General features: G+C 40.6%; 1 protein-coding gene across 1 annotated transcript; it reads left to right on the top strand.

Annotated features, from left to right (window-relative positions):
• The first annotated feature begins 844 nt into the window (after positions 1-844).
• Positions 845-26,791, top strand: LOC135529977 (immunoglobulin-like and fibronectin type III domain-containing protein 1). Its single transcript, XM_064958375.1, has 22 exons — positions 845-893; positions 4,829-4,951; positions 8,982-9,121; positions 9,290-9,389; positions 9,596-9,680; positions 9,783-9,969; positions 10,173-10,286; positions 10,592-10,760; positions 11,447-11,719; positions 11,821-12,057; positions 12,368-12,427; positions 21,256-21,371; positions 21,559-21,700; positions 21,790-22,083; positions 22,206-22,505; positions 22,731-22,910; positions 23,196-23,324; positions 23,515-23,594; positions 25,178-25,370; positions 25,797-26,093; positions 26,343-26,663; positions 26,787-26,791. Exons 1-22 carry the CDS (start codon positions 845-847, stop codon positions 26,789-26,791), a joined length of 3,594 nt encoding a protein of 1,197 aa, XP_064814447.1.
• The last annotated feature ends 1,159 nt before the right edge of the window (positions 26,792-27,950 follow it).

Below are 27,950 nucleotides of genomic sequence, written 5' to 3'. Positions count from 1 at the left end.
CACACCAATGGCATTTGTATATACTCAATGTAGGAAAATAACTCTCAATATGAGGAAATCAGACCATTTCTAAAATGGACAATCCTATACAGTAACAGTACAGTCTGTCTTTAGAGGTATTACACTGGGTACACAAGCATTACACATTGTAGATGGTCCATTTGGAAATGGTTCTCATGCAGTACGTCTTTAAAAGTCCTACACTGGGTACACACGCATTATACATTACCCTTCAATTTTGAGTCACTACACTCAATTAATACCTTGGTTCAGTGTTTCCCAATGCTGGTCCTCCAGTACCCCCAACAGTACATATTTCTATTGTAAACCTGGACAAGCACACCTGATTCAACTTGTCAACTAATCATCAAGCCCTCAATGAGTTGAATGAGGTGTGGTGGTCCAGGGCTTTAATGAAACTGTGTACTGTTGAGGGTTGGGAAGACCAGGGTTGGGAAGCAATGCCTTGGTTGATCAGCAGAAAAGGAAGACTTTTAGCAAGCAGTAAAGATATACCGCAGTCTGACAAACTGTCCCAGATGGTCATGTTTCATGTCCTCATCACGACCTGTAAACCAATGCTCAATCAGAGGAGGCAAAATAAAAGAAAAATGTAGAGAGAATAAAACAAAATACTATTCTTAATGGTCTCCCACAGGATCATGGGACAGAAATAACATGAAAATCAAGAGAGAGGGATCATATGTACTGTACTCATTAACTCTCTTAGGTCTTGTGACACCACTGCTTCCAATGCTCAATCCAATAATAGAATAATCTGTTTCTCTATCTATTAAAGCTGAAGACATTCTGCTGAGTCTACCCAGCAACCAAAACTTCCAAGATGTGGAAAAAGAAATCAAAGGTCACGGACCCGACGGCCACTGGCCAAGGTATGTAGATAATGTTATCCCCCATTTTCTCTGCAGGTGAGGGTCAGGAATACCATATTAATGGATGCCAGAAAACACTGTCAACAACATCTTCAATCAAGAGTATATAGTCTCTGTTGCTTTACTTGTAGACATTAGCTTAATCATAACATCATCATATAATCACCATCATCCTCCTCATCTTACTACATTTGTGTACTACTACCAGTCAATTCTTTCAGTTCCCTTTCTGCAGTAGAAAGTTAATCTGATTCCAAAGGGGATGAAGTAGACTACCCACAACAGAATGACAGCATCAAAGGAAGATTGAAGACAACGAAATGACAACGAGACTACTGAACACAGCGCAATGCACCATGCAGAGCAGTAACTTTCATCCATTGAAGAAAAACTTCAGCCTGAAAAGCCTAAATCACATCACATTGCTCCTGTTGGCCATTAAGCCTCTACGCGACAACAGTGAATTATATTATAGTACAAGACTACAATTGGTTGTCAACTGTAGGACGACATAATCAGGGGAACATATCAATGCAAGGGAACAACACGATTATCGGACACCCTAAAAACGGAAATATAGAGCAGAAGCCCTTTCGGGAAGACTAGAAACCCTTCACTCAAATCTGATATCAGAGAAGACATAACATCGTCCTGAATGTATAGAATGGGCCCTGAACTGCAGAGAGGAATCTCCAAATTAATTATAGTGACGGACGCAAATCAATATCAATATCAAGCAAGAAAGATGGCATCCAATGCCTAGAATGTGCATTTATAATGTAGCCTATGTTAATGTGCTCTTTAACGGACCTTCATGAAGCATCCTCTATTGTTCATTGTCATTAACTGTATTCCATTTGGACGCAGTCTTTTTAGTGTTGTATTTCCTTTTTTCCCCTATTTTGTTGTTATGTGTATTGCAAAGATACAATGCAGTTCGAATGTCTTAATTTCCTAATACTGAGTGTCAGTCCAGTCCATTTTCTATTTTAACAACACACTACTGATATCTGGATCTATGTGCTCTATGTATCTATGTGCTTCACAATAGCATGTCCAGTCTCAGATGAGTTTGACGAAGGTAGGCGGGGGAAATAATGCTTCTGTTCCCTCTCACTGTCGAGGCATGGAGGACGAAAATGCAATGGGTTTGTTATGTACGACAATGTACAGTTTTACGTACAGGGATATGTTCTACTGCATATCTGATCTGATCTAAGCTGTCACTTACACAATGTGTAAGCATGGATCCTCGAGGAGAAGAAATTAACAGTTAAATATGATTTAAAAATGTTAACAAGGTATATTCTAACATCTAATATGTTAGAATATACATACTGTGTTAAGCATGGTCGTGGTTATTTGGACCGAGATCAATAAAAGCACAAGCCAGTTTTAAAGAGAATGAAATGAAAGATTGCAGATATGACAGTTGCATTGCAGAATGCATCAATGCACGAACAAAAAGCAACAATTACCTGACACAGTATTACAGACATTATGGAGAAAGACTATGAAACGCTTCAGTCAAGGGAGATAATGTAGAGGACATAACACCGCCTGGTCTATGATAAATTCTCACATAGAGGACATAACACCGCCTGGTCTATGATACATTCTCAGTAGTAGAAAACATGTATGGAACATGGTCCAATACATGGGAGATACATCTTCAAATCAACAAACATCACAAGATTCCCATGATGATCAGCATATGTATGTTGGGAAGTCATCTGTGTTCAACATCTAACGAATTACTGAAACATGTAATGCAGTTGATTGCAGTCTTCGAACGTTTGTTTTGCTTTTCCTGTTTTTTGTGTATATTGTAAAGTGTGTCACAATATCTGTCTTTTCTAATACTCAAGTCTTAAGCCTCAGTCCAGTCCATTTGGCATTTTTAACAGTACCCTGCTCACATGTGTCCTGTATGTGCTTTCCCAACTTTATATGAGCAGGTCCTGTCTCAGACGTTTTCGAAAAAGAAGGAGGTAGGCAAGGGGAACTTTAAAGGCTTGTTACCCTCACTGTTACTTATGAGGCATGAAGAATTCACCTAATATGCAACGGGTTTGTTCTGTTCGATGGCGTACGGTTTTACGTACGTGGATATGTTTTATCGCATATCTGTTGTCACAAATGTATGTACAAGCATGGATGCTCGAGGAAAAGAAATGATCCAAAAATTATTCAATACATTATAACATTAAACATTCTAATAGGTATATAATAAATGTGCGGTTTGATGACGTATGGTTTTACGTACGTGGATGTGTTCTAAGATCATCAAAACATGATTCAATTACTGATAATGTGGAATATTTTAATATGTACAGTACCAGTCAAAAGTTTGGACTCACCTACTCATTCAAGGGTTTTTCTTTATTTTTACTATTTTCTACTTTATAAACTAATATTGAAGACATCAAAACTTTGAAATAACACAAATGAAATCATGTAGTAAGCAAAAAAGTGTTAAACAAATCAAAATATATTTGAGATTCTTCAAAGTAGCCACCCTTTTCCTTGATTACAGCTTTGCATTCTCTCAACCAGCAGTCTTGAAGGAGTTCCCACATATGCTGAGCACTTGTTGTCTGCTTTCCCTTTGCTCTGCGGTCCAACTCATTCCAAACCATCTCAATAGCATTGAGGTTAGGTAATTGTGGAGGCCAAGTCATCTGATGCAGCACTCAATCACTCTCCTTCTTGTTCAAATAGCCCTTACACAGCCTGTAGGTGTGTTGGGTCATTGTTCTGTTGAAAATCAAATGATAGTCTCACTAAGCGCAAACCAGATGGGATGGCGTATCGCTGCAGAATGCTGTGGTAGCCGTGCTGGTTAAGTGTGCCTTGAATTCAAAATAAATCACAGACGGTGTCACCATCAAAGCATCCCCACCCCATCACACTTCCTCCTCCGTGCTTCATGGTGGGAACCACACATGCGGAGATCATCCGTTCACCCACTCTGCGTCTCACAAAGACACAGTGGTTGGACAGATTTCCACCGGTCTAACGTCCATTGCTCATTTTTCTTGGACCAAGCAAGTATCTTCTTATTATTGGTGTCCTTTAGTGGTGGTTTATTTGCAGCAATTCAACCATGAAGGCCTGATTCACATAGTCTCCTCTGAACAGCTGATGATGAGATGTGTCTGTTACTTGAAGTCTGTGAAGCAGTTATATGGGCTGCACTCTGTGTTGCAGTTAATTCTAATGTTTATCTTTGCTTATTTGAGCTGTTCTGCCATAATATGGACTTGGTCTTTTTCCAAATAGGGTTATCTTCTGTATACCACCCCTACCATGTCACAACAAAACATATTGGCTGAAACACATTAAGAAGGAAAGAAATTCCCCAAATTACCTTTTAACAAGGCACACCTGTTAATTGATATGCATTCCAGGTGACTACCTCATGAAGCTGGTTGAGAGAATGCCAATAGTGTGCAAAGCTGTCATCAAGGATGGCTACTTTGAAGAATCTCAAGTATAAAATATATTTAGATTTGTTTAAAAAAAATGTGTTTACTACATGATGTGTTATTTCATAGTTTTGATGTCTTCACTGTTATTCTACAATGTATAAAGTAGTAAAAGTGAAGAAAACCCTTGACTGAGTAGGTTTGTCCAAACTTTTGACTGGTACTGTATGTTAGAATGTTCATATTGTTTTATAAAGCATGGTTGTTTCGGTTGAATATTATTTGGCTATACATTAATAAAACCACACAAAGGATGTAAAGGCAGTGGGATTAATGATTGATCATGTGAAATGAGCATATGATTGTAATGATGATAATGGTCATGTCAAATGAGAATTACTTCTCAATTAACTCACCTGGTTAAATAGAGATTGCATAAATAAACTAATCAATATAAATGTCGATTTCTGTTAAGTTGCTAAGAAATCAATAATTTCCTGTTACCAGTTGGGATCAAGAAGAGATCAAAAGTCCCTGGAGTTATGATCACGCAGTATGTGGAGGAAATACCAGATGGGAAAAGCCACCCCGACTTCACCCGCAAGCCCATCGCGTTGACCATTCAGGAGGGTAAGCATGAAAGTCCGTTCATCCTTATTTCCACCACCATGTGGTTCAAACTCCACATCAGCCATCTTTCTCTATCACCACCTGCAGTGCAGGAATAATATTGAATCAATCCCTACTCTAACCCCACGACGATAAATGGTAGAGCGTGTGCCCGTGAAGTTCGTAGCTTTTTAGGCAAAGGTTGCGCACCAATCGTTATTTGTTTCTAGTTATTTTGTTAACAATAATGTAGATTCAAATTATAATGTGTAATGAGGGAATTATGGGCCATTGTCTTGTCACTTTCAAATTGTAAAATTGCATTTGTCACATGTGCCAAATACAACAGGTAGACCTTATAGTGAACTGCTTAGTTACAAGCCCTTAATTAACCAACAACGCAGTCCAATAAATGAGGTTAAGAAAATATTTCCATATAAAACATAAAAAAATGTACACAATAAAATAACAATAATGAGGTTATATTCAGAGGGTACCAGTATCGAGTCAATGTGTGGGGGAACAGGTTAGTCGAGGTCATTTTTACATGTAGGTAAGGGTAATGTGACGATGCATAAATAATAAACAGGGAGTAGCAGCAGTGTAAATAGTCTGTGTGGCCATTTGATTAATTGTTCAGCAGTCTTGTGGTTTGGGGGTAGAAGCTGTTGAAGAGCCTTTTGGTCCTAGACTGGGTGCTCCCGTACCACTTGCCATGCTGTCTATGATGTACAGGGCCATACGCACTACCCTCTGTAGAGCCGTACAGTCGGATGTGTCATGCCCTGACCATAGAGAGCTTTTTATTTTCTATGTTGGTTAGGGCGGGGTGTGACTAGTGTGGGTAATCTAGGTAATTATATTTCTGTTGGCCTGGTATGATTCCCAATCAGAGGCAGCTGTTTATCGTTGTCTCTGATTGGGGATCATATTTAGGCAGCCATTTCCCCTTTGTGTTTTGTGAGATCTTTACTTTGTATAGTTGCCTGTGAGAACTATAGCGGCTTCACGTTTCATTTTGTGCATTTATTGTTTTCTTTAAGTTTCACTTCATAATAAAGAGGATGGAACCATACCACGCTGCAACTTGGTCCACTCATTATGACGATCGTGACTGAAGATCCCACCAAAAACAGACCAAGCAGTGTGCCCTGGAGGAAAGCCAGGAGTGGAGGACATCCTGGACGTGGGATGAGATTATGGCAGGAGACAGAAGCCTGCCATGGAAGCAAGCGGTGGCAGCGAGGGAAGGATGACGACGAAGCCAAGGTTCGCGGCCACAATGCAAACCCAAAAGACAGCCCGAAACATTTTTTTGGGGGGGAGGGACACGGAGTGGTCGGTGACACTGAGGGGTGAGTCGGAGACCGAGGAGGAATATTGGGACAGATTGAGCGAGGAGTGGGCGGCGAAAGTTGAGGGGAGTGAACCAGAGCCAACTCCCCGTACTCACCGCGGGGCGCGTGTGACCGGTCAGGCATCATGTTTTTGCGATGATACGCACTGTGTCTCCAGTGCGCATTTTCAGCCCGGTGCGTTCTGTGCCAGCTTCCCAAACTTGCCGTGCAAAAGTGGTAATTTGTCCAGGACGCGTTGTAATAGCTCTACACTCCAGACCTCCAGTGCGCCTCCACAGTCCTGTACGTCCTGTGCCTCCCCGCACTCGCCCTGAGGTGCATGTCACAAGCCCGGTGCCACCTGTACTGGTCTCACACATCAGGCCTCCAGTGCGCCTCATCAGTCCAGTACGTCCTGTGCTTGCTCCTCGCACTTGCCCTGAAGTGCGTGTCACCAGGCCGGTGCCACCTGTACCGGCCCCACACATCAGGCTTCTAGTGCGCCTCCTCAGTCCAGTACGTCCTGTGCCTGCTCCTCGTGCTCATCCTGAGGTACCACCAGTGCCGGCTTCCGGCGACAGTTCCCGGTCCAGAGCTTTCGGCGACAGTTCCCGTTCCAGAGCTTTCGGCGACAGTTCCCGTTCCAGAGCTTCCGGCGACAGTTCCAGGTCCAGAGCCTCCGACGACGACGGCTCCCGGTCCAGAGCCTCCGGCAACAGTCTCCAGTCCAGAGCTTCCGGCGACGGTCGGCGGTCCAGAGCCTCCGGTGGGGGTTCTCAGTCCAGAGCCTCCTGCAAGTCATATTTAGGCAGCCATTCCCCCTTTGTGTTTTGTGGGATCTTGACTTTGTATAGTTGCCTGTGAGAACTATAGCAACTCACGTTTAATTTTGCATTTATTGTTTTCTTTGAGTTTCACTTCATAATAAAGAGGATGGAACTGCTGCATCTTGGTCCACTCATTATGACGATTTTGACAGGATGACGAGCAGTGGCATACAAGGTGGTGATACTCTCGAATGTGCAGCTGTAGTACTTTTTGATCCATGCCAAATATTTTCAGTCTCCTGAGGGGGAAAAGGTGTTGTCGTGCCCTCTTCACAACTGTCTTGCTGTGTTTGGCCCTTAATAGTTTGTTGGTGATGTCGACACTAAGGAACTTGAAACTCTCGAACCGCTCCACTACAACCCCGTTGATGTTGTCTCGTCATTGTCGGTGATCAGGCTTACCACTGTTGTGTCGTCAGTAATCTTAATGATGGTGTTGGAGTCGTGTTTGGCTGTGCAGTCATTGGTGAACAGGGAGTACAGGAGATGACGAAGCACGCACCTATGAGGGGCCCCAGTGTTGACAATCAGCCTTTCAGATGTGTTGTTGCCTACCCTTACCACCTGGAGGCAGACCGTCAGGAAGTCCAGGATCAAGTTAGTGATGAGTTTTGTGGGCACTATGGTGTTGAACGCTGAGCTGTAGTCAATGAAAGGTATTCTCACAGAGGTGTTACTTTTGTCCTTGAGTCAGAGACCGAGGAGGAATATTGGGACAGATTGAGCGAGGAGTGGGCTGCAAAAGTTGAGGGGAGTGAACCAGAGCCAACTCCCCGTACTCACCGCGGGGCGCGTGTGACCGGTCAGGCATCATGTTTTGCGATGATACGCACTGTGTCTCCAGTGCGCATTCTCAGCCCGGTGTGTTCTGTGCCAGCTCCTCGCACTTGTCGTGCTAAAGTGGGTATCTGTCCAGGACGGGTTGTGCCCCAGGTGGGAAAGGGCAGTGTGGAGTGCAAATGAGATTGCGTCATCTGTGGATCTGTTTGGGCGGTATGCGAATTGGAGTGGGTCTAGGGTTTCCGGGATGATGGTATTGGTGAGCCATGACCAGCATTTCAAAGCACTTCATGGCTAACAATGTGAGTGCCACAGGGCGGTAATAATTTCGTCAGGTTACCTTCACTTTCTTGGGCATAGGGACTATGGTGATCTGCTTGAAACATGTAGGTATTACAGACTCAGTCATGGAGAGGTTGAAAAGAAGATACGTCCTGGTAATCCATCTTTCCCTGTGGCTTTGTGAATGTTGACCTGTTTAAAAATCTTGCTCAAATCGTCTATGGAGAGCGTGATCACACAGTTGTCCGGAACAGCTGATGCTCTCATGCATGCTTCAGTGTTGCTTGCCTCGAAGAGAGCATTAAAGGCATTTAGCCTGTCTGGTAGTCTTGTGTCACTGAGCAGCTTGCGGCTGGGTTTCCCTTTGTAGTCCGTAATAGTTTGCTACCCCTGACACAATTGACGAGCATCAGAGCCGGTGTAGTAGGATTCAATCTTAGTACTGTATTGACGCTTTGCCTGTTTTGATGTTAATGGTTTTTGGGCAGTAATTTTGAAGACGACTATGTCCCTCTGATAAGAGTCAACATGTTGTTACTACAGAGCTCTGCCAGGTATAAGAGAGTATGTGTGTGTTTGCGTTTGTAGCCTACTTAGGTCGAGTTATTATAGTATCGTCCAAGTATGATGATTGTTTTTCCACCAAGTATTTTTGCTAAAATATGTAGAGTACATGTATACAGTTAATAACCAACATTTCAAGTTGCAGCTCTATTTGTGCCCCTCTCAAGACGTCTTGAATAATTCAAATGAATGAACCTGAATAAACTACGTTGCCTCTGTATTAATTGCTTCCTATTTGCACTTAACTTTCTTGTTCATCAGGTAAATTTGCCTTCTTCAAAGCCCTGGTTATTGGAGATCCAGAACCAACTGTGACATGGGGCAGAAATAATGGAGATGTGTCAGACACATCAAAATATGTGACAAAATATGACACAGCTACACGTGAGCACTTATTTGAGGCAAGTAAGAACAATAACCACATTATATGGATGCACAATAATGTGAAAATACATTGTAAAAACATATTTGAAATATGAAATCAATCACTCATTTTGTTCAAATAATGATTGGATGCAGGCTGGAGCTCTTTAATGGACTTCATACCAAGAACTGTGTTTTTTCAACAGATGGCCAATGTAAAACCAGAACAAGCAGACACCTACAAATGCTTTGCAGCTAATGAGTTTGGAAGAGCAGTGGTCACAGTGGTCCTCAATGTTATTGAAGGTAAGAGGCCAGATGAAAATGTTTTCTGTGGAAAGAGGGGTAGTGTTAATTTGAGGTTAGCACTTTTTTCACATTATTTCTAACCAAAAATCAAATAAGAATAAATGTATTGATTAAACAAAGTCCGGACATAATTATACCAATGTATGTACTTGTTCAAGTCTTTACAATAGACTAGCTCAAAATATAATCTTTCTATCTTTTAGTTGGGTTCAAGAAAGCACAAGCCGACTCACAGGTGCAACCAGAGGCGGCTGTTGCAGATTTTAAATCTGTACTGAAGAGAAAAAGGTATTGCCATGGTTTAACAGTAACAACTGTGTTAGCTTTATTTCAACTTTTATTAACTGTAAACATAAGCATTGACGATATTTTTTGTTGTTATCATAATAGTAAAATTCGACCCAAAATGGAAAAGAAAGAAGATGGAGAAATAGATCCAAAGTTTTGGGAACTCTTGATAAGTGCTGACAAGAAAGACTATGAGAGCCTCATGTTGGAGTTTGGAGTCACTGACTTCCGCTTTATGCTGAAGACACTGAATGAGATGAAGAAGGAAAGAGAGGAAGAGCAAGCACAGGTTTGCCTGTTATAATGCCATTGTTATTCACAGTAAACCTATCAATATCACAAGCTTATATTCCTGAGATCATAGAGTTCAGGGGGTTGAGTAAATCTCGATACTAAAGTAGTGGTCATTTTTTCATTTGTATCCACATTTCATCCATACAATGTCGTTTCTCAGTATAATTCATTGTTTTTTTCATGTTTACTTTTATTCAGTTCATTGAAAACTTAGCTAACCTGAAACCTATTCAAGTTGGACCCGATGGCTGTGCAACCTTTACACTAGACATGGATCTCATTGAACAAAGCAGCAGGATATTCCTCTACAAGGTTAGTCTCATCGACAGTGGAAGAAGGTTGTACATACAGAAGAAGGATCTTCATTTCATTTTTAGTCAATCTATCTACGTAACTTGTGTGAATCTATCACAATGTAAATTGCTACCATAGTTCATTTTCTGTTGGTGAATGAAAGCTACCAATGACGTCGTATGCAACTTCAGCCGTTCTGTAGTTCATGTGAACTGACTTAAAGTTGCAGTAAAATCCACAGTAAAAGACTTGGCAAAGACAGCACAGTTCTGTTGCTGATGACAGTTGTTCATTCCACTGTGTTTTCCCAATTCTCCCCGCAGGATGGAGTGATGATTCCATACAGCAAGGAGTTGGGAGATACAATCAAACACAGCCTAAAGATAGTGGGACGAAAGTATCAGTTCAGCATAAGGGATCTGTTTCCTGATGACGCTGGGCTCTACCAGGTGGATGTTGAGGACGTAAATGTATTCTCCACCGATTTTAAGAGTAAGTTCAGCAATACACACTTAGATAAAAGGGTTATTTGGCTGTACCCATAGGATAACTCTTTTTTTGTAGAAACCTCTGTAGAAAGGGTTCTATATCAAACCCAAAAGGGTTCTACCTGGAACCAAAAAGGGTTCTTCAAAGGGTAGTCCTATTACGACAGCCAAATGACCCTATAAGTTTCTAGATACAGTGGCGATTTTAGCGTGTAAAGCTTGGGGCAAACCAAAAAACTAAATTTGGGATACATGCCAGCAAATACACTGCACAACGCAACACTAAACAATATTATAATTGCACTATAACGGTGACTATAACGTCCCCCCCCCACAAAAAAAGCACAATAGCGAAAAACGTGTAGCTCAAAACAGGTGCCCTGAATGACGGGCTGCTACTGTCTAAATAGCACCTTTTTTCTAAGAGTGTATCCATCCACACACCTTACGTCAATTTTCCGAGAGTTGTGTAGAGCAATAACAATGGATGATTATTTTGCAAGCATCGTATGTTCAATAATTGAATAATTGTGTACAGACATTGTCTAAATGAGAATGGGTTTAAGTGTATCTAAAATATTATTGAAATCTATAAAAATACATAGGAAGGAAGAATGTCTGCCATGCATGTTTAGTTATTAATAAACTGGGTGCCAGATTGCTCGCTTATCAATGACGTGTCTTTTTCAGTTCCCATGGTGGACTTCCTGGTCAAGATTCAGGAGTGTAAGGCCATGGAGAGAGAGGATGCTGTGTTTGAGTGTGTCCTGTCACAGCCCTTCGGCAAGATCATGTGGGTTGGCAAGAACTTACCATTGGAGGCAGGGGATAAATATGATATTGAGGTTTCAGAAGACAAGCTCATCCACAGACTAATCATTAAAGATGTTGCTATGGTGGATAAAGGCATCTATGCCGCTGTGGCAGGAATCAAATCTTGCAATGCCTTTCTTGTTGTTGAAGGTAAGATGATGTACTGCACCAGTACCATTTCACTGTCATTCCACTTCATGTTGCCTCCATGTTTGACCCACTCAATCTCTCCGGTCATGTCTTTGGTCCAGCCGACAAGGGTGAACTCGGCAAAAAGAAACAACGTAAAACGACAAGGGCAGGAGGAGCTGGAGTTGACCTGACGGCGATTGCCCAAGAGCAGGCAGTTAAAAACATGGCAGACAGAGAGGTGCTGATGGAGAAGGTGAAAGCAATCAAGAACGAGAGAGCGGATAATGCCACTACAGCACCTGATACTTCAGCTGAAGCTAAAGCTAAAGTTAAGGGGGTAGACGATTCCCAAACAGGTAAGGACACTGATTGCAAGTATGACAGAGATCCATCTGAATCTTATTCCAGGTCATATTGTAGAACAAAATCTTAAAATTCTCTTTTCAGTATTTGCTATTATCCATGTATAATACATGGACATGCACACTAGAGTACGTGGTCCTGTCTGAACTCTATCCTGATCATTACTATTATCTCATTCCAGGTCATATTGTAGTTCATTGCTATTTAACCTGAAGTATCTACAGCATAAATGGATTGGAATATATAATTTAAAATGTGTTTCTGACAGTCACTGACTTGTTGTGATGTTGGTTAAAACTGTAGGAGCTACAAAACAGGGACCAGCAGTAAAAGGGTCTGACCATAAATCCGTGGATAATGAGGGTAAGATATTATGAGGGATGTGTTTACCTCTGCATGGATACCATGTCAAATATGGAAGCCATTTGAGACATAATGGCTTTGACAGTCTGTGTGTTTTACTCATGATTGAGGATCTTGTTTGTCCACTCTAAAGATACATGGTCTCTAACTTCACAGCACTTCAAAACAATTGATACCTTATAGCGGTTTGTAGACTAGACCAGTGTCTCTCAACCTCCAACCTCCGGTCCATGGACTGCCATGTTGCTGACCGGTTCCTATGATGTTTCACTGTGAATGATTCCATCAGCTCTAAAGTGCTAGTTTGAACAAAGTGGTATTTTAAGGAGGAAGGACCACAGCTTACTGGGTTGAGAGGTTGAGAAACACTGCACTTGATTTTGGGTTAACCTTCATGATCAGCCAACAATGTCCCATTGTTGAGGTCACGTCAATGTATTTGGTTTGTTGTATTACACCTTGATTCATAGTGTAATTCATTCAGTGTGGTTGCTTGACTTTATAGTTTTGTTCTATGTGTTCACTAGTCCGTTTCTGCTGCTTGGTTCTCATACTTTATGCCGTTATTGTGACTCCTAATCATCACAAGCATATCCAGGGATTGTAATGCAATGTGTAAGAGTCACATTAGATTGCAGAATGAACACAGACGTTGTGCTTTCTAAAATGTGCTTTTTATTATGTGTTTTGTATCATATTGAATCATCTATGTCAGGGAAGGGCAACTTTGATGTGTGTGGGGGCTACAAAAAAACTGAACTCATCACGAGGGGCCGCAGTGGCTTGTGGGTCTGCATACCCACCCACACACCTTGTGAGCGAAATGTTTTAGCGGCCCCTCGTGACAGCGAAGAGAAAGAAATCAGTTCTAAAGTTAATTTCCTGTAATTCTGAACATGTTGCCAAATAGAGAGAAGTCAAATGTTTGTATTTTTTAATATGACAACTGACGATAATTAATTTGGTAATTCGGTAATTCGACCGTGCATGCTGCAAGTTCAGATAGTTGGCCGCTAAACTAATTTATCAATCTAAAATTGTTTAGCTGAGATGGGCAAATTGAGTGACTGCTGATGCACAACCAAATTTTTCGAAATTCAACTTGTGTGTTCTATTATTCTGACTCTCAATAGTAAATTGAGACCCCGACTGAGTTCCCCCAAAAATGTTAATATATATTTTTGTATTTATTATTATTGGTCTGTGGAAATACAAAAAGGGGGCCATGCGCCCCCGCGGCCCGACAGTTGCCCATCCCTGATCTGTGTATTTTACGCTTATACTTTTAGTGTCATGCTTTTGTCAAGTAGGCCCTGCTGTCACCCTCATGAAAACATTTAATGTTGTTTACACAAAATACTTTATTTTCCGACACTTTATTTAACACATCTTAAGTGCAATTGACGACACGTCATTGGTCAATTTTAATGGACACATTAATAACATTTTGTCGAATCTAAATGTTATTCTAGTGGGTAATCATTGTTGACTTTAGTTAGTTAATATTATAAATATTTCCTGTTGAAGGTAAGTATGTGCAACAATGATATAAATGAAACAATTAGAATCCATGCACTGGAGCAAAAGCTGAAGCTAAGGTGTAAGAGGCTTCCCGAACAGCTAAGGACACTGATCGCTAGTATAACAGATGACAAGAATAAACATTCCAGCTGACTGAATAAAGTTAGCTGGAGAAGCTATGTGATGTCCTTCAGACGGCTGTTATGATAACATCTAAATCAATAGCAATAGTTTTTTTTTAGTGTTGGCCATCTTGATTTGTTAAAGTTGGATTACTGCTGGGCCACAGCACCCAAAGTTGAGTGTATTAGATTTTTTATTCAAAGTGAATTTCAACGTAAAAGTTTTCTCACCATGACTGAAGCATAACTGTCTTAGAGATTATTATTATGATGAATATTATTGTGATACTTGGCTCATAGGTTGATGCTTTAAATGTGCAATAGGTAAGTTGTCTCTACAACAAAATCTTAAATTCTCTTTTCAGTATTTGCTATTATCCATGTACAATACATGAGCATGCACGCTAGAGTAGTCGATTCTGTCTGAACTCTATCCTGATCATGACTATTTTCTCCTTGCAGGTCATGTGGTAGTTCATTGCTATTTACCCTGAAGTATATATAGCATATTTAGCAAGGAAAATATCATTTAAAATGCATTCTGACAGTCATTGACTTGTTGTGATGGTGGTTAAAACTGTAGGAGCTACAAAACAGGGACCAGCAGTAAAAGGGTCTGACCATAAATCCGTGGATAATGAGGGTAAGATATTATGAGGGATGTGTTTACCTCTGCATGGATACCATGTCAAATATGGAAGCCATTTGAGACATAATGGTTTTGACAGTCTGTGTGTTTTACTCATGATTGAGGATCTTGTTTGTCGACTCCATAGATACATGGTCTCTAACTTCACAGCACATCAAAACAATTGATACCTTATAGCGGTTTGTAGACTAAACCAGTGTCTCTCAACCTCCAACCTCCGGTCCATGGACTGCCATGTTGCTGACCGGTTCCTATGATGTTTCACTGTGAATGATTCCATCAGCTCTAAAGTGCTAGTTTGAACAAAGTGGTATTTTAAGGAGGAAGGACCACAGCTTACTGGGTTGAGAGGTTGAGAAACACTGCACTTGATATTGGGTTTACCTTCATGATCAGCCAACAATGTCCCATTGTTGAGGTCACGTCAATGTATTTGGTTTGTTGTATTACACCTTGATTCATAGTGTAATTCATTCAGTGTGGTTGCTTGACTTTATAGTTTTGTTCTATGTGTTCACTAGTCCGTTTCTGCTGCTTGGTTCTCATACTTTATGCCGTTATTGTGACTCCTAATCATCACAAGCATATCCAGGGATTGTAATGCAATGTGTACCAGTCACATTAGATTGCAGATTGAACACAGACATTGTGCTTTCTAAATTGTGCTTTCTATTACGTGTTTTGTATCATATTTAATCATCTATGTCAGGGAAGGGCAACTTTGTTGCGTGTGGGGATACAAAACATGGAACTCATCGTTAAGGGCCGCAGTGGCTCGTGGGTTTGCATACCCACCCCCAACCCACCTCTCTTCCCCCACACAGGTTGCGAGCAAAACATTTTAGCTGCCACTCGTGACAGCGAAGAGAAAAAAAATCAGTTTTGAAGTTAATTTTCTGCAATTCTGAACATGTTGCCATAAGGAGGAGTCAAAAGTTTGCATTTATTTATATGATAACTGATTATCAATGTGCCCCACCCTGTTTGGTAATTTGACCGTGCTTGCTACAATTTTAGATAGCTGGCCGCTAAACTAATTTATCAATCTAAAAAAAAAAATGCTGACATGGACAAATTGAGTGACTGCTGATGCACAACCAAATTTCAAAATTCTACTTGTGTGTTCTATTATTCTGAATCTCAACAGTAAGTTGAGACCCTGACTGAGTTCCCCTAAAAAATATATATTTTTGTATTTATTATTATTTGTCCGTGGAAATACAAAAAGGGGGCCATGCACCCCCGCTGGCCAACAGTTGCCCATCCCTGATCTGTGTATTTTACATGTATACCTTTAGTGTCATGCTTTCGTCAGTAGGCCCCGCGGTCGCCCTCATGAAAACATTTAATGTTGTTTACACAAAATACCTTATTTCTGACACTTTATACACAACATCTTAAGTGCAATAGATGACACGTCATTGGTCAATTTGAATGTTCTCATGTATAACAGTTTGTCAAATTTAAATGTTATTCTACTTGGTTATCTTTGCAGATTCTAGTTAGTTAATGTTATTATTTTTTCCTGTTGAAGGTAAGTGTGTGCAACAATGATATAAATGAAACAATTAGAATCCATGCACTGGAGCAAAAGCTGAAGCTAAGGTCTAAGAGGCTTCCCGAACAGCTAAGGACACTGATCGCTAGTATAACAGATGACAAGAATAAACATTCCAGCTGACTGAATAAAGTTAGCTGGAGAAGCTTTGTGATGTCCTTCAGACGGCTGTTATGATAACATCTAAATCAATAGCAATAGTTTTTTTTTAGTGTTGGCCATCTTGATTTGTTAAAGTTGGATTACTGCTGGGCCACAGCACCCAAAGTTGAGCATGACAGTTTTTTTTTCAAAGTGAACTTCAACGTAAAAGTTTGCTCACCATGACTGAAGCATAACTGTCATAGAGATTATTATTAATATTATTATTATACTTGGCTCATACGTTGAAGTTTTAAATGTGCAATATGTAACTTGTCTCTACAACTCAATCTTTAATTGTCTTTTCAGTATTTGTTATTATCCAAGGTCATGTTGTAGTTCATTGATATTTACCCTGAAGTATCGTATAGCATATTTGGCATGGAATATACAATTTCAAATGCATTTCTGACAGTCATTGACTTGTTGTGATGTTGGTTAAAACTGTAGGAGCTACAAAACAGGGACCAGCAGTAAAAGGGTCTGACCATAAATCCGTGGATAATGAGGGTAAGATATTATGAGGGATGTGTTTACCTCTGCATGGATACCATGTCAAATATGGAAGCCATTTGAGACATAATGGCTTTGACAGTCTGTGTGTTTTACTCATGATTGAGGATCTTGTTTGTCCACTCTAAAGATACATGGTCTCTAACTTCACAGCACTTCAAAACAATTGATACCTTATAGCGGTTTGTAGACTAGACCAGTGTCTCTCAACCTCCAACCTCCGGTCCATGGACTGCCATGTTGCTGACCGGTTTCTATGATGTTTCACTGTGAATGATTCCATCAGCTCTAAAGTGCTAGTTTGAACAAAGTGGTATTTTAAGGAGGAAGGACCACAGCTTACTGGGTTGAGAGGTTGAGAAACACTGCACTTGATTTTGGGTTAACCTTCATGATCAGCCAACAATGTCCCATTGTTGAGGTCACGTCAATGTATTTGGTTTGTTGTATTACACCTTGATTCATAGTGTAATTCATTCAGTGTGGTTGCTTGACTTTATAGTTTCGTTGTTTGTGTTTACTACTAGTTTCTGCTGCTTGGTTCTCATCCTTTATGCCATTATTGTGACTCCTAATCATCACAAGCATACTCAGGGATTGTAATGCAATGTGAAACACTCACAGTCCATTGCAGAATGAACACAGACACTGCTTTCTAAAATGTGCTTTCTATTTACCAGTCAAAACTAATTTAGCTGACATGGGCTAATTGAGTGGCTACTGACACACAACCACATTTCAAAAATGCAACTTGAGTATTCTATTATTCTAACTCAACGGTAGATTGAGGCCTCGACTGAGTTACACCCCCCCCCCCCCCCCCCCCTCTAAAAAAATGTCTATTTTGGGGGGTATTTATACTTATTGGTCCGTGGGCCTTCAAAAAGGAGCTATGCTCCCCCCAGGCCACCCGTTGCCCATCCCTAATCTATGTATATTTTACACTTCAACTTTTAGTGTCATGCTTTTGACAGTAGGCCCTGCTGTCGCCCTCGTGAAAAAAATTAAAGTTGTAAACACAAAATATTGTATTTTCTGATACTTTATTCATCTTCAGTGCAATTGACACATCATTGGTCAATTGTAGTACACTCATCTACGGTATAACAGTTTGTAAAATCTAAGTGGTATTCTAGTGGGTTTTCTTAGTTAATCGTACTTAGTTAATATTACTGAATTTACTGAACTCCTGATGAAGGTAAGTATGCAACAATAATATATACGAAACAATTGTAATCCTATTTGCATATGGGGAAGAATGCTGTATTGTTTTCATGTTAGCTAAGTGTTAGACACAAATGTTTTGCTGAGTAAATCAAAGGATTTAAACATATCAGTTATAAATGGAACCCCTATTAACTAGTTATAACCACCAGTAGGGGATTTCGATGGATCTGGAGAAGCTGATGGAGGTAGTGGTAACAGTGGTAAGAGATACTGATAATTGCATTGACCCAATAACCTTACTGAGATAAGAGTTGTATTAGTGCTCAATTTACCTATCAATTTTTGTGATGTACTGCTTCATTACTTAACAATGTAATTTTACCAACATCTAGAAATTAATAGCATTAACTCCATTTTTAGCATTAACTCCACCAGTTGGTCAAAATGTAAAATAACATAATCCTACATTTGAGTTGTTTTAACCCCATATCTGATATCTGATATCTGCTCAACCTGAGTGTCTACATACAGTGCATTTGGAAAGAACTCCGACCCCTTGACTTTATCCACATGTTACCTTACAGCGTAATTCTAAAGTGGATTAAATAGTTTTTTTCCCCCTCATCAATCTACACACAATATCCCATAATGACGAAGCAAAAACAGTTTTTTAGACATTTTGGCAAATGTATATAAAAAAAACTGAAATATCACATTTACATAAGTATTCAAACCTTATACTCAGTACTTTGTTGAAGCACCTTTGGCAGTTATTACAGCCTTGAGTCTTCTTAGGTATGACTCTACAAGCTTGGCACAACTGTATTTGGGAAGTTTCTCCCAATCTTCACTGCAGATCCTCTCATGCTCTGTCAGGTTGGATGTGGAGCATCACTGCACAGCTATTTTCAGGCCTCTGAAGAGATTTTCCATTGGAAAATCCGTTGTTAAAGTCCGGGCTTTGGCTGGAACACTCAAGGACATTCATGTGCCTTTTACTGAGGATTGGCTTCCATCTGCCCACTCTACCATAAAGGTGGATTGCTGTTGTCCTTCTGGAAGGTTCTCATATCTCCACAGAGGAAATCTGGAGTGCTGTCAGAGTGACCATCGGATTCTTGGTCACCTCCCTGACCAAGGACCTTCTCCCCCGATTGCTCAGTTTGGCATGGTGGCCAGCTCCAGTCTCTCTAGTCCAGTGGTTTCAAACTTCTTCCATTTAAGAATGATGGAGGCCACTGTGTTCCTGGGGACCTTCAATGCTGCAGAAATGTGTTGGTACAATTCCTCAGATCTGTGGCTAGACACAATCCTGTCTCGGAGCTTTAAGGACAATTCCTTCGACCTCATGGCTTGGTTTTTGCTCTGACATACACTGTCAACAGTGGGACCTTATATAGACAGATGTGTGCCTTTCCAAATCATGTCCAATCAATTGAATTTACCACAGGTGGACTCCAATCAAGTTGTAGAGACATCTCACGGATGATCAATGGAAACAGGGTGGACCTAAGCTCAATTTTGTGTCTCATAGCAAAAGGTCTGAATTGTTAGGTAAATAGGGTATTTCTGTTTTTTTATTTTTAATACATTTGAAGGCATTTCTGAAAAACAGTTTTCACTTTGTCGTTATGGGGTATGGTGTGTAGATTGATCAGGATTTTTTAAATCCGTTTCAGAATATTTCTGTAACATTAACATAATGTGTAGAAAAGGTCCGGGTCTGAATACTTTACGAATGCACTCTATAGTATAACTGCATGTTAAAGTAGAAAATGAGAGTTGTCTGGTTGTAATCATTAATAGGACAGTCAAATAATGGAGGCCCACTGAAATTGAACTGAAATTCTTGCAGTGGTGTTTTTATATACAACAAAGAAGAGTATACCACAATAACCTTTATGCTAAAGCACACTTTAATCCTCAAACAACTTTGACTTTAATTGCAGTCACCTTTTCTACTGTTCACCCCTCCCTGTCCTGGCGCAGTGTGTGTAGGCTTTAGTCCCATCCCAGCATAAACAGGTCCTTGATGACTAGTTGATAGGCTAGGTGTGCCCTATTTAGATGTGTGGTGGGATGTGCAATGACATTGTGACTTAGACATTTCTCGGACCCCACAGTGTGGCCCTAATGAGAAATTGTTGATTACTAAACCCATCCTAATCCAGATCACAGTAGCATGATATTTACCCATGATAATGATATTTAACTATGTCTATGATAATGATATTTAACCATGATAATGATATTTAACCATGATAATGATATTTAACTATGTCTATGATAATGACATTTAACCATGATAATGATATTTAACCATGATAATGATATTCAACCATGATAATGATATTTAACCATGATAATGATATTTAACTATGTCTATTAAATTATTTTTAACCATGATAATGATATTTAACTATGTCTATGATAATGATATTTAACTATGTCTATGATAATGATCATTAACCATGATAATGATATGTAACTATGTTTCCATTAAGCAAGTGGAAACAGGTAATTGGGAAATGTTTGTCCAGAGCCTTAATATATGACTGTAGTCCAGACTAGTAGTCTGTAGAAATTGTGATTCAATCATCAATTTCAAAGGATCTTTTCTTATTTTTGTAAGGTAAGTCTATATACTGTACATGCATTAATATGCTGCTCATTGTGTTCTTAACACACATACAGTAGACTGGATGAGTAAAAGCATTCACATGAGTAAAAGAACATTATAAACTGGGTGGTTTGAGCCCTGAATGCTAATTGGCTGACAGGAATGGTATATTAGAGCATATACCATGGGTATGACAAAACATACATTTGTACTGCTCTAATTACGTTGGTAACCAGTCTATAACAGCAATAACGCACCTCGGGGGATTGTGATATTTTGGCCAATATTCCACGGCTAAGGGCTGTGTCAGGGCACTACGCGTCGCATCGTGCATAAGAACAGCCCTTAGCCGTGGTACATGGCCATATACCACACCGCCTCTGACACTATTGATTCAATAGAAAACAGCTAACAACAGAACGGTATCTTTGCTTAAGTATTTTCTTCTCAGTAGATTACTCCATTACTCCACTAGTAATAGCTGTGAATTCAAACCAATGCATAAATGCTAATTGTTTTGTTTATTGTGCTGTGTAGGATACAGCATTAAGAGTGGACTCTCGGATGTCTTTGCTCTCCGTGGCAAGAAAGGTGAACTGGTTTGTGAGATGAGCCATGAAGTTGATGGGGCCTGGTTCAAGGATGGAGAGAAGGTAATGACTTTATAGCAGAAATAACTACTACATTGTTCACGCAATTCAATTCCTTTGAATAGGTCGCCAAGTTGGTCCTGACACTGACCTGACCTGGAAAAAATTCCATAAGTAGACCAAAAATTTCAATTGAGCTCTTTTTTTTTATCACAAAGAATTTTACCTTATTTTGTCTTTGCTTTTTCAGGTATCCACCACAGGTGGAATAGCCATAGTGAAAAACGGAACGAAACACACTCTGACCATTCATAAAAGTAGTGAAGATGACACTGGAGTCTATCACATTGAAGCGGGTGGATTTAAATCAGAGGCAAAAGTCACTGTGGGAGGTATGTCGGCTACACTTTGACCTCTAACGTACATTTTAGTTTGGTGAACTGCATTAACCAGTCGTGTGTTTCTTTCTTTTGCATCCTAGAATTACCTAGCGTTGATGCTGATGACCTCCATAGGTTTTCTAAGCCTGTGACAGTAAAAGTGGGCCAGAATGCATCCTGGAAGATGCCTTATACACCACAGGACAACTTGGAGGTGAAATGGTTTAAGGATGACAAAGAGTTGAAGGATGGTGGTGGGGTGAAGTTGGTGAAGGAGGTCAACCACAGCCGGCTGCTGTTCCGGGAGTGTCTGCGTTCCGACGCTGGGGAGATCAAGATTCAACTCAAAAACCCATTCGGCACTATAGAGTGCACATCTCGACTGATTGTCCTTGGTGAAAAATCCAAATTGTTGTTGATTTTATCTCTAGGCTATGTGTGTGGTGAAAATGTTACATCTAGAAATGCTTCTGCAACACGGTTAAGGTCATACTGTACCACAACGTGTCCCCAACAGACAAGCCCGGCCCACCAGAAGGCCCGGTGGAAATCTTGGAGACCACCTCCACTGTGATTGAGCTGCAATGGGGCGCTCCTAAGGACGACGGTGGCTCCCCGGTGACTAACTACATCATTGAGCGCCAGCAGCTGGGACAGACCATATGGAAGAAGATGGGGGATGTCGCAGCTGACAAAACCACCTACAGGGACAGGAATGTGGTTCATGGGAAACTGTACATCTACAAGATCTACGCAGTGAACCCAGAGGGGACCAGTGATGCACTGCAGACTGAGGAAACCATGGCTGGCATATTGAGTGAGTAGAATCTGAAGAGAAACACCCTCATGCCGAAACATTGGTCCACATGCCGAAACATTGGTCCACATGCCGAAACATTGGTCCATTCACTCTATGAGTACCTGAGAGTGTAAAAAAGTGTGTTACTTGGGTGAGCCAATGGTGAGCCTCATTCCTCAATGGGACTCCATCTCTACCGTACTTGTTCATTGTTTTCATTGTTATCTCACTTCCATTTATTAGTATTTGCTGGCCGACCTGGAGCACCAAAAGTGGTCAGCGCGTCAAAGACCTGCATCAACCTGAAATGGGAGCCCCCGGAAGATGACGGAGGAATTAAGATTGATGGCTATCAACTGGAGAAACGCAAAAAGGACACAGCTCAGTGGATTGCTTTGAACCCAGTAACTGAGCCTATTGAAGGTCTGGATTACAGATTATAAATTGTTGGTATTTTTTTTGATGGTGAAAATTTAACACATCATGCCCATCAGGTTGGCATGGTTTGTGGGGTAATCACGAGCTGGCATAGTCATAAAGTCATAAAATCGGATTTTAAACCTAACCCTAATCTTAACCACACTTAACCATAACCTTAAATTAAGAATGTAAATTAAATTGATGTCATTCACAATACTTTGTTCTGGAAGCTGGATGAAATAAAGATACAGATGTTACCTTTTAATGTTTTCTTGTCTACAACCATAGTGCTGGAGTACGCAGTGAAGGATGTTGTTGAGGGGGCGGAGTATGAGTTCAGGGTATCGGCCATCAACGTTTCTGGGGCGGGAGAGTTCAGTCTCCCCTCTGTGATGGTGACTGCAAAGAATCCCAACAGTAAGTCTCCTCAATGATCCATCTGTATGCAGTCTGTAGAAGTAAGAGATGTTAACCAGCACTGAACTTAACATGTTGTTAGCCTCAGTCTGGAGGAAGAAAATCCACTGTCAGAACCAATGTATGGCCAGTGTGGAACACTTCCTAAGACGTTGCTTGTCTCAAAGGATTGTGTTTGTTTGTTTTTTAGTGAGGCCTACATTCAAAGATCCAGAGGACTTCATGGTGATCAGGGCGGGAAACTCTGTGAGAATCAAAGTTCTCTATGAGGTAATGAACAAAATCAAATCTAAGTTTATTGGTCGTGTACACAGATTTGTAGATGTTATCGCTTGTGTAGTAATACCTAGAAGTAGGTATAAGGAGGAGTGGAAAAACATTGCCTTATAATGGTCTGCTGCTGGCAGATTCAGCATTTGGAGTAGCAGCATGAGTCCATGGCCACATCCTGCCTGGACCAATGGTGGCAGTGGTGTAATGGTGTGGAGAATGTTTTCCTGGCACACGTTAGGTTCCTTGATACCAATTACATACATATACATATAATGGTGTGTAAAGATAGTAGGATATTATATGAATAGGAAAGTTATGGACGGGCCTCCCGAGTGGTGCAGTGGTCTAAGGCACTGCATCGAAGTGCTAGAGGCTTTACTACAGACCCGGGATCATCCCGGGCTGTGCCACAACCGGCCGTGCCCGGAAGTCCAATAGGACAGGGCACAATTGGCCCAGTGTCGTACGGGTTAGGGGAGGGTTTGACGGGGGTGCTTTACTTGGCTCATTGCGCCCTAGCGACTCCTTGTGACAGGCCGGGTAGCTGCAGGCTGACGATGGTCGTCAGTTGAATGGTGTTTCCTCTGACACAATGGTGCGGCTGGCCTCCGGGCTGAGCTGGCAGGTGTTAAGGAGCGTGGTTAGGCGGGTCATGTTTCAGAGGATGCATGACTCCACCTTCGCCTCTCCCGAGCCCGTTGGGGAGTTGCAGCGATGAGACAAGATCGAAAATTGTGGAGAAAAAGTGGGATAAAATAAACAAAAAAAAATACAAATACAAATAAAAGGTGTGTACCGTCGTGGCCAAAGGTTTTGAGAATTACATAAATATTAATTTTCACAAAGTCTGCTGCCTCAGTTTGTATGATGGCAATTTGCATATACTCCACAAAAGGACCAGCTGACATCATGTCAGTGATTCTCTCGTTAACACAGGTGTGAGTGTTGACAAGGACAAGGCTGGAGATCACTATGTCATGCTGATTGAGTTCGAATAACAGACCGGAAGCTTCAAAAGGAGGGTGGTGCTTGGAATCATTGCTCTTCCTCGGTCATCCATGGTTACCTGCAAGAAAACACGTGCCGTCATCATTGCTTTGCACAAAAAGGGCTTCACAGGCAAGGTTCTCCAGACCTTAATCCCATTGAGAACTTGTGGCCAATCCTCAAGAGGTGAGTGGACAAACAAAAACCCACAAATTCTGACAAACTTCAAGCATTGATTATGCAAGAATGGGCTGCCATCATGTGGCCCAGAAGTTAATTGGCAGCACGCCAGGGCGGATTGCTGAGGTCTTGAAAAAGAAGGGTCAACACTGCAAATATTGAATATTTGCATCAACTTCATGTAATTGTCAATAAAAGCCTTTGACACTTATGAAATGCTTATAATTATACTTCAGTATTCCGTAGTAACATCTGACAAAAATATCTAAAAACAGTGAGGCAGCAGACTTTGTGAAAATTAATATTTGTGTCATTCTCAAAACTTTTGGCCACGACTGTACAACAGCAAAAGATATAGCAAATCCAACCAACAGTTGTTTTCGCTAATCTAATGCTTTTGAAATTGTCTTTAGGCTGAGCCTCCACCAGAGATCACTTGGATGAAGGACAATGAGCCTGTATCCAGTTTTATACAGATCATCAACACAGAGGGCTGTTCCCAGCTTGTGATCCCCTCAACAAAACGCTCGGATTCAGGAAACTACACCATTGTGGCTAAGAATAAAGTTGGAGAGGCCAGCTTTGACATTGAGGTCCTAGTCACAGGTAATTCCAAATTCCCTTTTTGTTATTTTTTTTTACAGGCAGAATAAGATATCCTCGTGTGACCTGTTTAGATTTTCCTGCAAAACTTTATATGAACTCTGAAATCTTCTACTGTTGTGGTCGTATACTGTTGAAGTCTTGTACTGTTGTGGTCTTCTACTGTTGTGGTCTTCTACTGTTGTGGTCTTCTACTGTTGAGGTCTTCTACTGTTGAGGTCTTCTACTGTTGTGGTCTTATACTCTTGTGGTCTTCTCACAGGGACAAATTCTAAGTAATGTTGCATTTATTATATCTAATCTGAGATTGAAAAATAAAAATGAATTACAGGAGCACATTTTCAGATATGATTCAGTCTAGAGAGTCATATACTATAAAACCTCTGTTAGCCTATGTAACTGATATTTTCTTCTCTTTTGTGGTGCTAGATGAGCCAAAGCCTCCCGGTGGAGTGGAGCTGGAGCAAATTGTCCATGGCAAAGTTATTGTGTCTTGGGAGGCCTCTCCAGACCAGGAGCTGGACAACAGGCTGTATTACATGGTGGCCGAGCACGACTCTAGCACACGCATGTGGCACACTGTGGCAGACCGCATCTTTGACAATTCATACACAGCCAATAACATCATGCCTGGAAGGGAGTACCACTTCAAAATCTATGCCAAGAACGACATGGGCATGTCAGACCCCTCCATGTCACCCACCTGGGGCATCAACAGCAACAGAAGTGAGTTCAGCAGTCAGTTTAGGTTTCGGTTAAAGTCTCTTTTAACCAAGTTTAATCAGAGAATGGATTAGCATTGTTGGAAACAAGTGGCCATTACTGGAATCCATAAACATAATTTGACATTCATCTCTTGACATGACTGAGGTGAAATGGAACTGCATCAGGTCACTTAAGCTCCTATATAATGTTTTCCAAATCCACAATTATGCTTCGCTCTTTAAATTTCCTTTGTTATTTCTTTCTATCTAGTTCCTATAAACATAAACACGCCAGTGGAAGTCAGCTTTGAGAAACCACCATCTGTCCTGGTCCCTCTGAAGGTGCACTCGCCACCAAAAGGATTCCAGATGTACATGACCTGCGCCATCAGGGGATGCCCCACACCCAGCGTCACGTGGCACCTGAACAACGTCTGCATCAATGGTGACAGCAACTACTACATCACCAACTCGTACGGCGTGTGCTCCATGTACATCCTTAGGGTCAGGCCCAAGGACTCCGGAGAATACAAAGTCGTGGCAGTTAACTCCTTCGGCAAGGCAGAATGCTCCACTAAACTTGTTGTTAAAGGTAAGCCTCTGAAAATACTTCTTTCTATTATAGAAGTGATGTCTGTGTTGATTTGGATCCTTTTTTGTGATTATTTCCTTAATAATCTTCTTAATTTTCTCTCTTTGTTTTTTTTCTTCACAGACTAAATCACATTGATGAATTATCTTGGAGGTTTTCTTCTGCTCTCCTTGATTCTATCTATGTAGAAACATATTTTTATTTGAATATGTTAGAGTTTTGGTACATGTATGCTGCATACATGATTAGGTGTTGTGTATTACTCATTAGTTATGTTACTAGCCATCTTATCTTCAGTTGTGAGACACTTAGCTAACATTTCGTTTTTTGTTCCATTTACTATATTGACTGAATTAGTTATCTCAAATGATAAGGAAATTCAATTGAATTATTAAGTCATTATCAAAAATAGCACAATATTTTTATTTCTTTGAGAAAATCAGAAATGTACTTTGGAAAACTACAATAAATACAGCAATTGACATTCTTGTCTGATTACTTTTCCTTCATAATTAACATCTCTTTGGTCTAATGGACATAGGATCTTAATTTGATCACCCTGTTGCAGGAAATGTAAAACTTGTATTGTATTTGAGGTTTAAAAAGGCTTCTGAAGTTGGTCATTTCCACTTTGAAATTTCAGACTTGACTTTCCCTTAAATGTATCAGCCCCTACAAAAACGTATATTCATTATAATCCACATAATAATTCACATTTCCGGTTGTAGAAAACTGGCTCAAATTAGGATCCTACATCTGTAGTTATTTAATTGATATGCCTATACAGTATGTTATTCCTTACTCAATAAACCTAATTAACATCACAGAGGCGCCAGATCCCGACATTTGAGATATTGATGTCATTACTGTGACCAGCAGCACAGCATTGTTTTCATATTGCATTATGAATAGCGCTTGACTCAGCATGGTTCCAGTCATCCCAGGATTCCAATAACATCAAGCATCCTAGACCTCGTCATCTAGGAACGACCCAGCAGCTCAACATTCAGCCGTTACGTGTCAAGTGTACATTTTCATTGCATTTCCAAAAATATCCACTTAAGCCCCTCAATAAATCGTCTCTGAAAGGACCATAATTGTGCAGATACAGAATTAGTTGTAATGACAATGAAATGTTTGCTGGGAAGCCATTGAGTTTGTCATATCATGACTCACTCATAACCCATATCATGAATCACACATGGCTACAGTTACAGGTCACAACATATTTGTCATAACAAATTAGCCATTGTTTTGCAATAAAGTTACATGATCAGATTCCATCAA

This window comes from Oncorhynchus masou, chromosome 5 (genome assembly GCF_036934945.1).
Source record: "Oncorhynchus masou masou isolate Uvic2021 chromosome 5, UVic_Omas_1.1, whole genome shotgun sequence".
NCBI classification, from domain to species: Eukaryota; Metazoa; Chordata; class Actinopteri; order Salmoniformes; family Salmonidae; genus Oncorhynchus; species Oncorhynchus masou.
Note: the sequence above shows the minus strand (reverse complement) of the source record. Positions and strands in the feature narration are given on the sequence as shown.

Coding starts and splice junctions, on each gene's coding strand:
- LOC135529977 (XM_064958375.1), top strand. CDS start 845: ATGTGGAAAAAGAAATCAAAGGTCACGGACCCGACGGCCACTGGCCAA. Junction 9,681..9,782: donor TCTGTACTGAAGAGAAAAAG/GTATTGCCATGG, acceptor TTATCATAATAG/TAAAATTCGACCCAAAATGG. Junction 23,325..23,514: donor GACTGCAAAGAATCCCAACA/GTAAGTCTCCTC, acceptor TTTGTTTTTTAG/TGAGGCCTACATTCAAAGAT.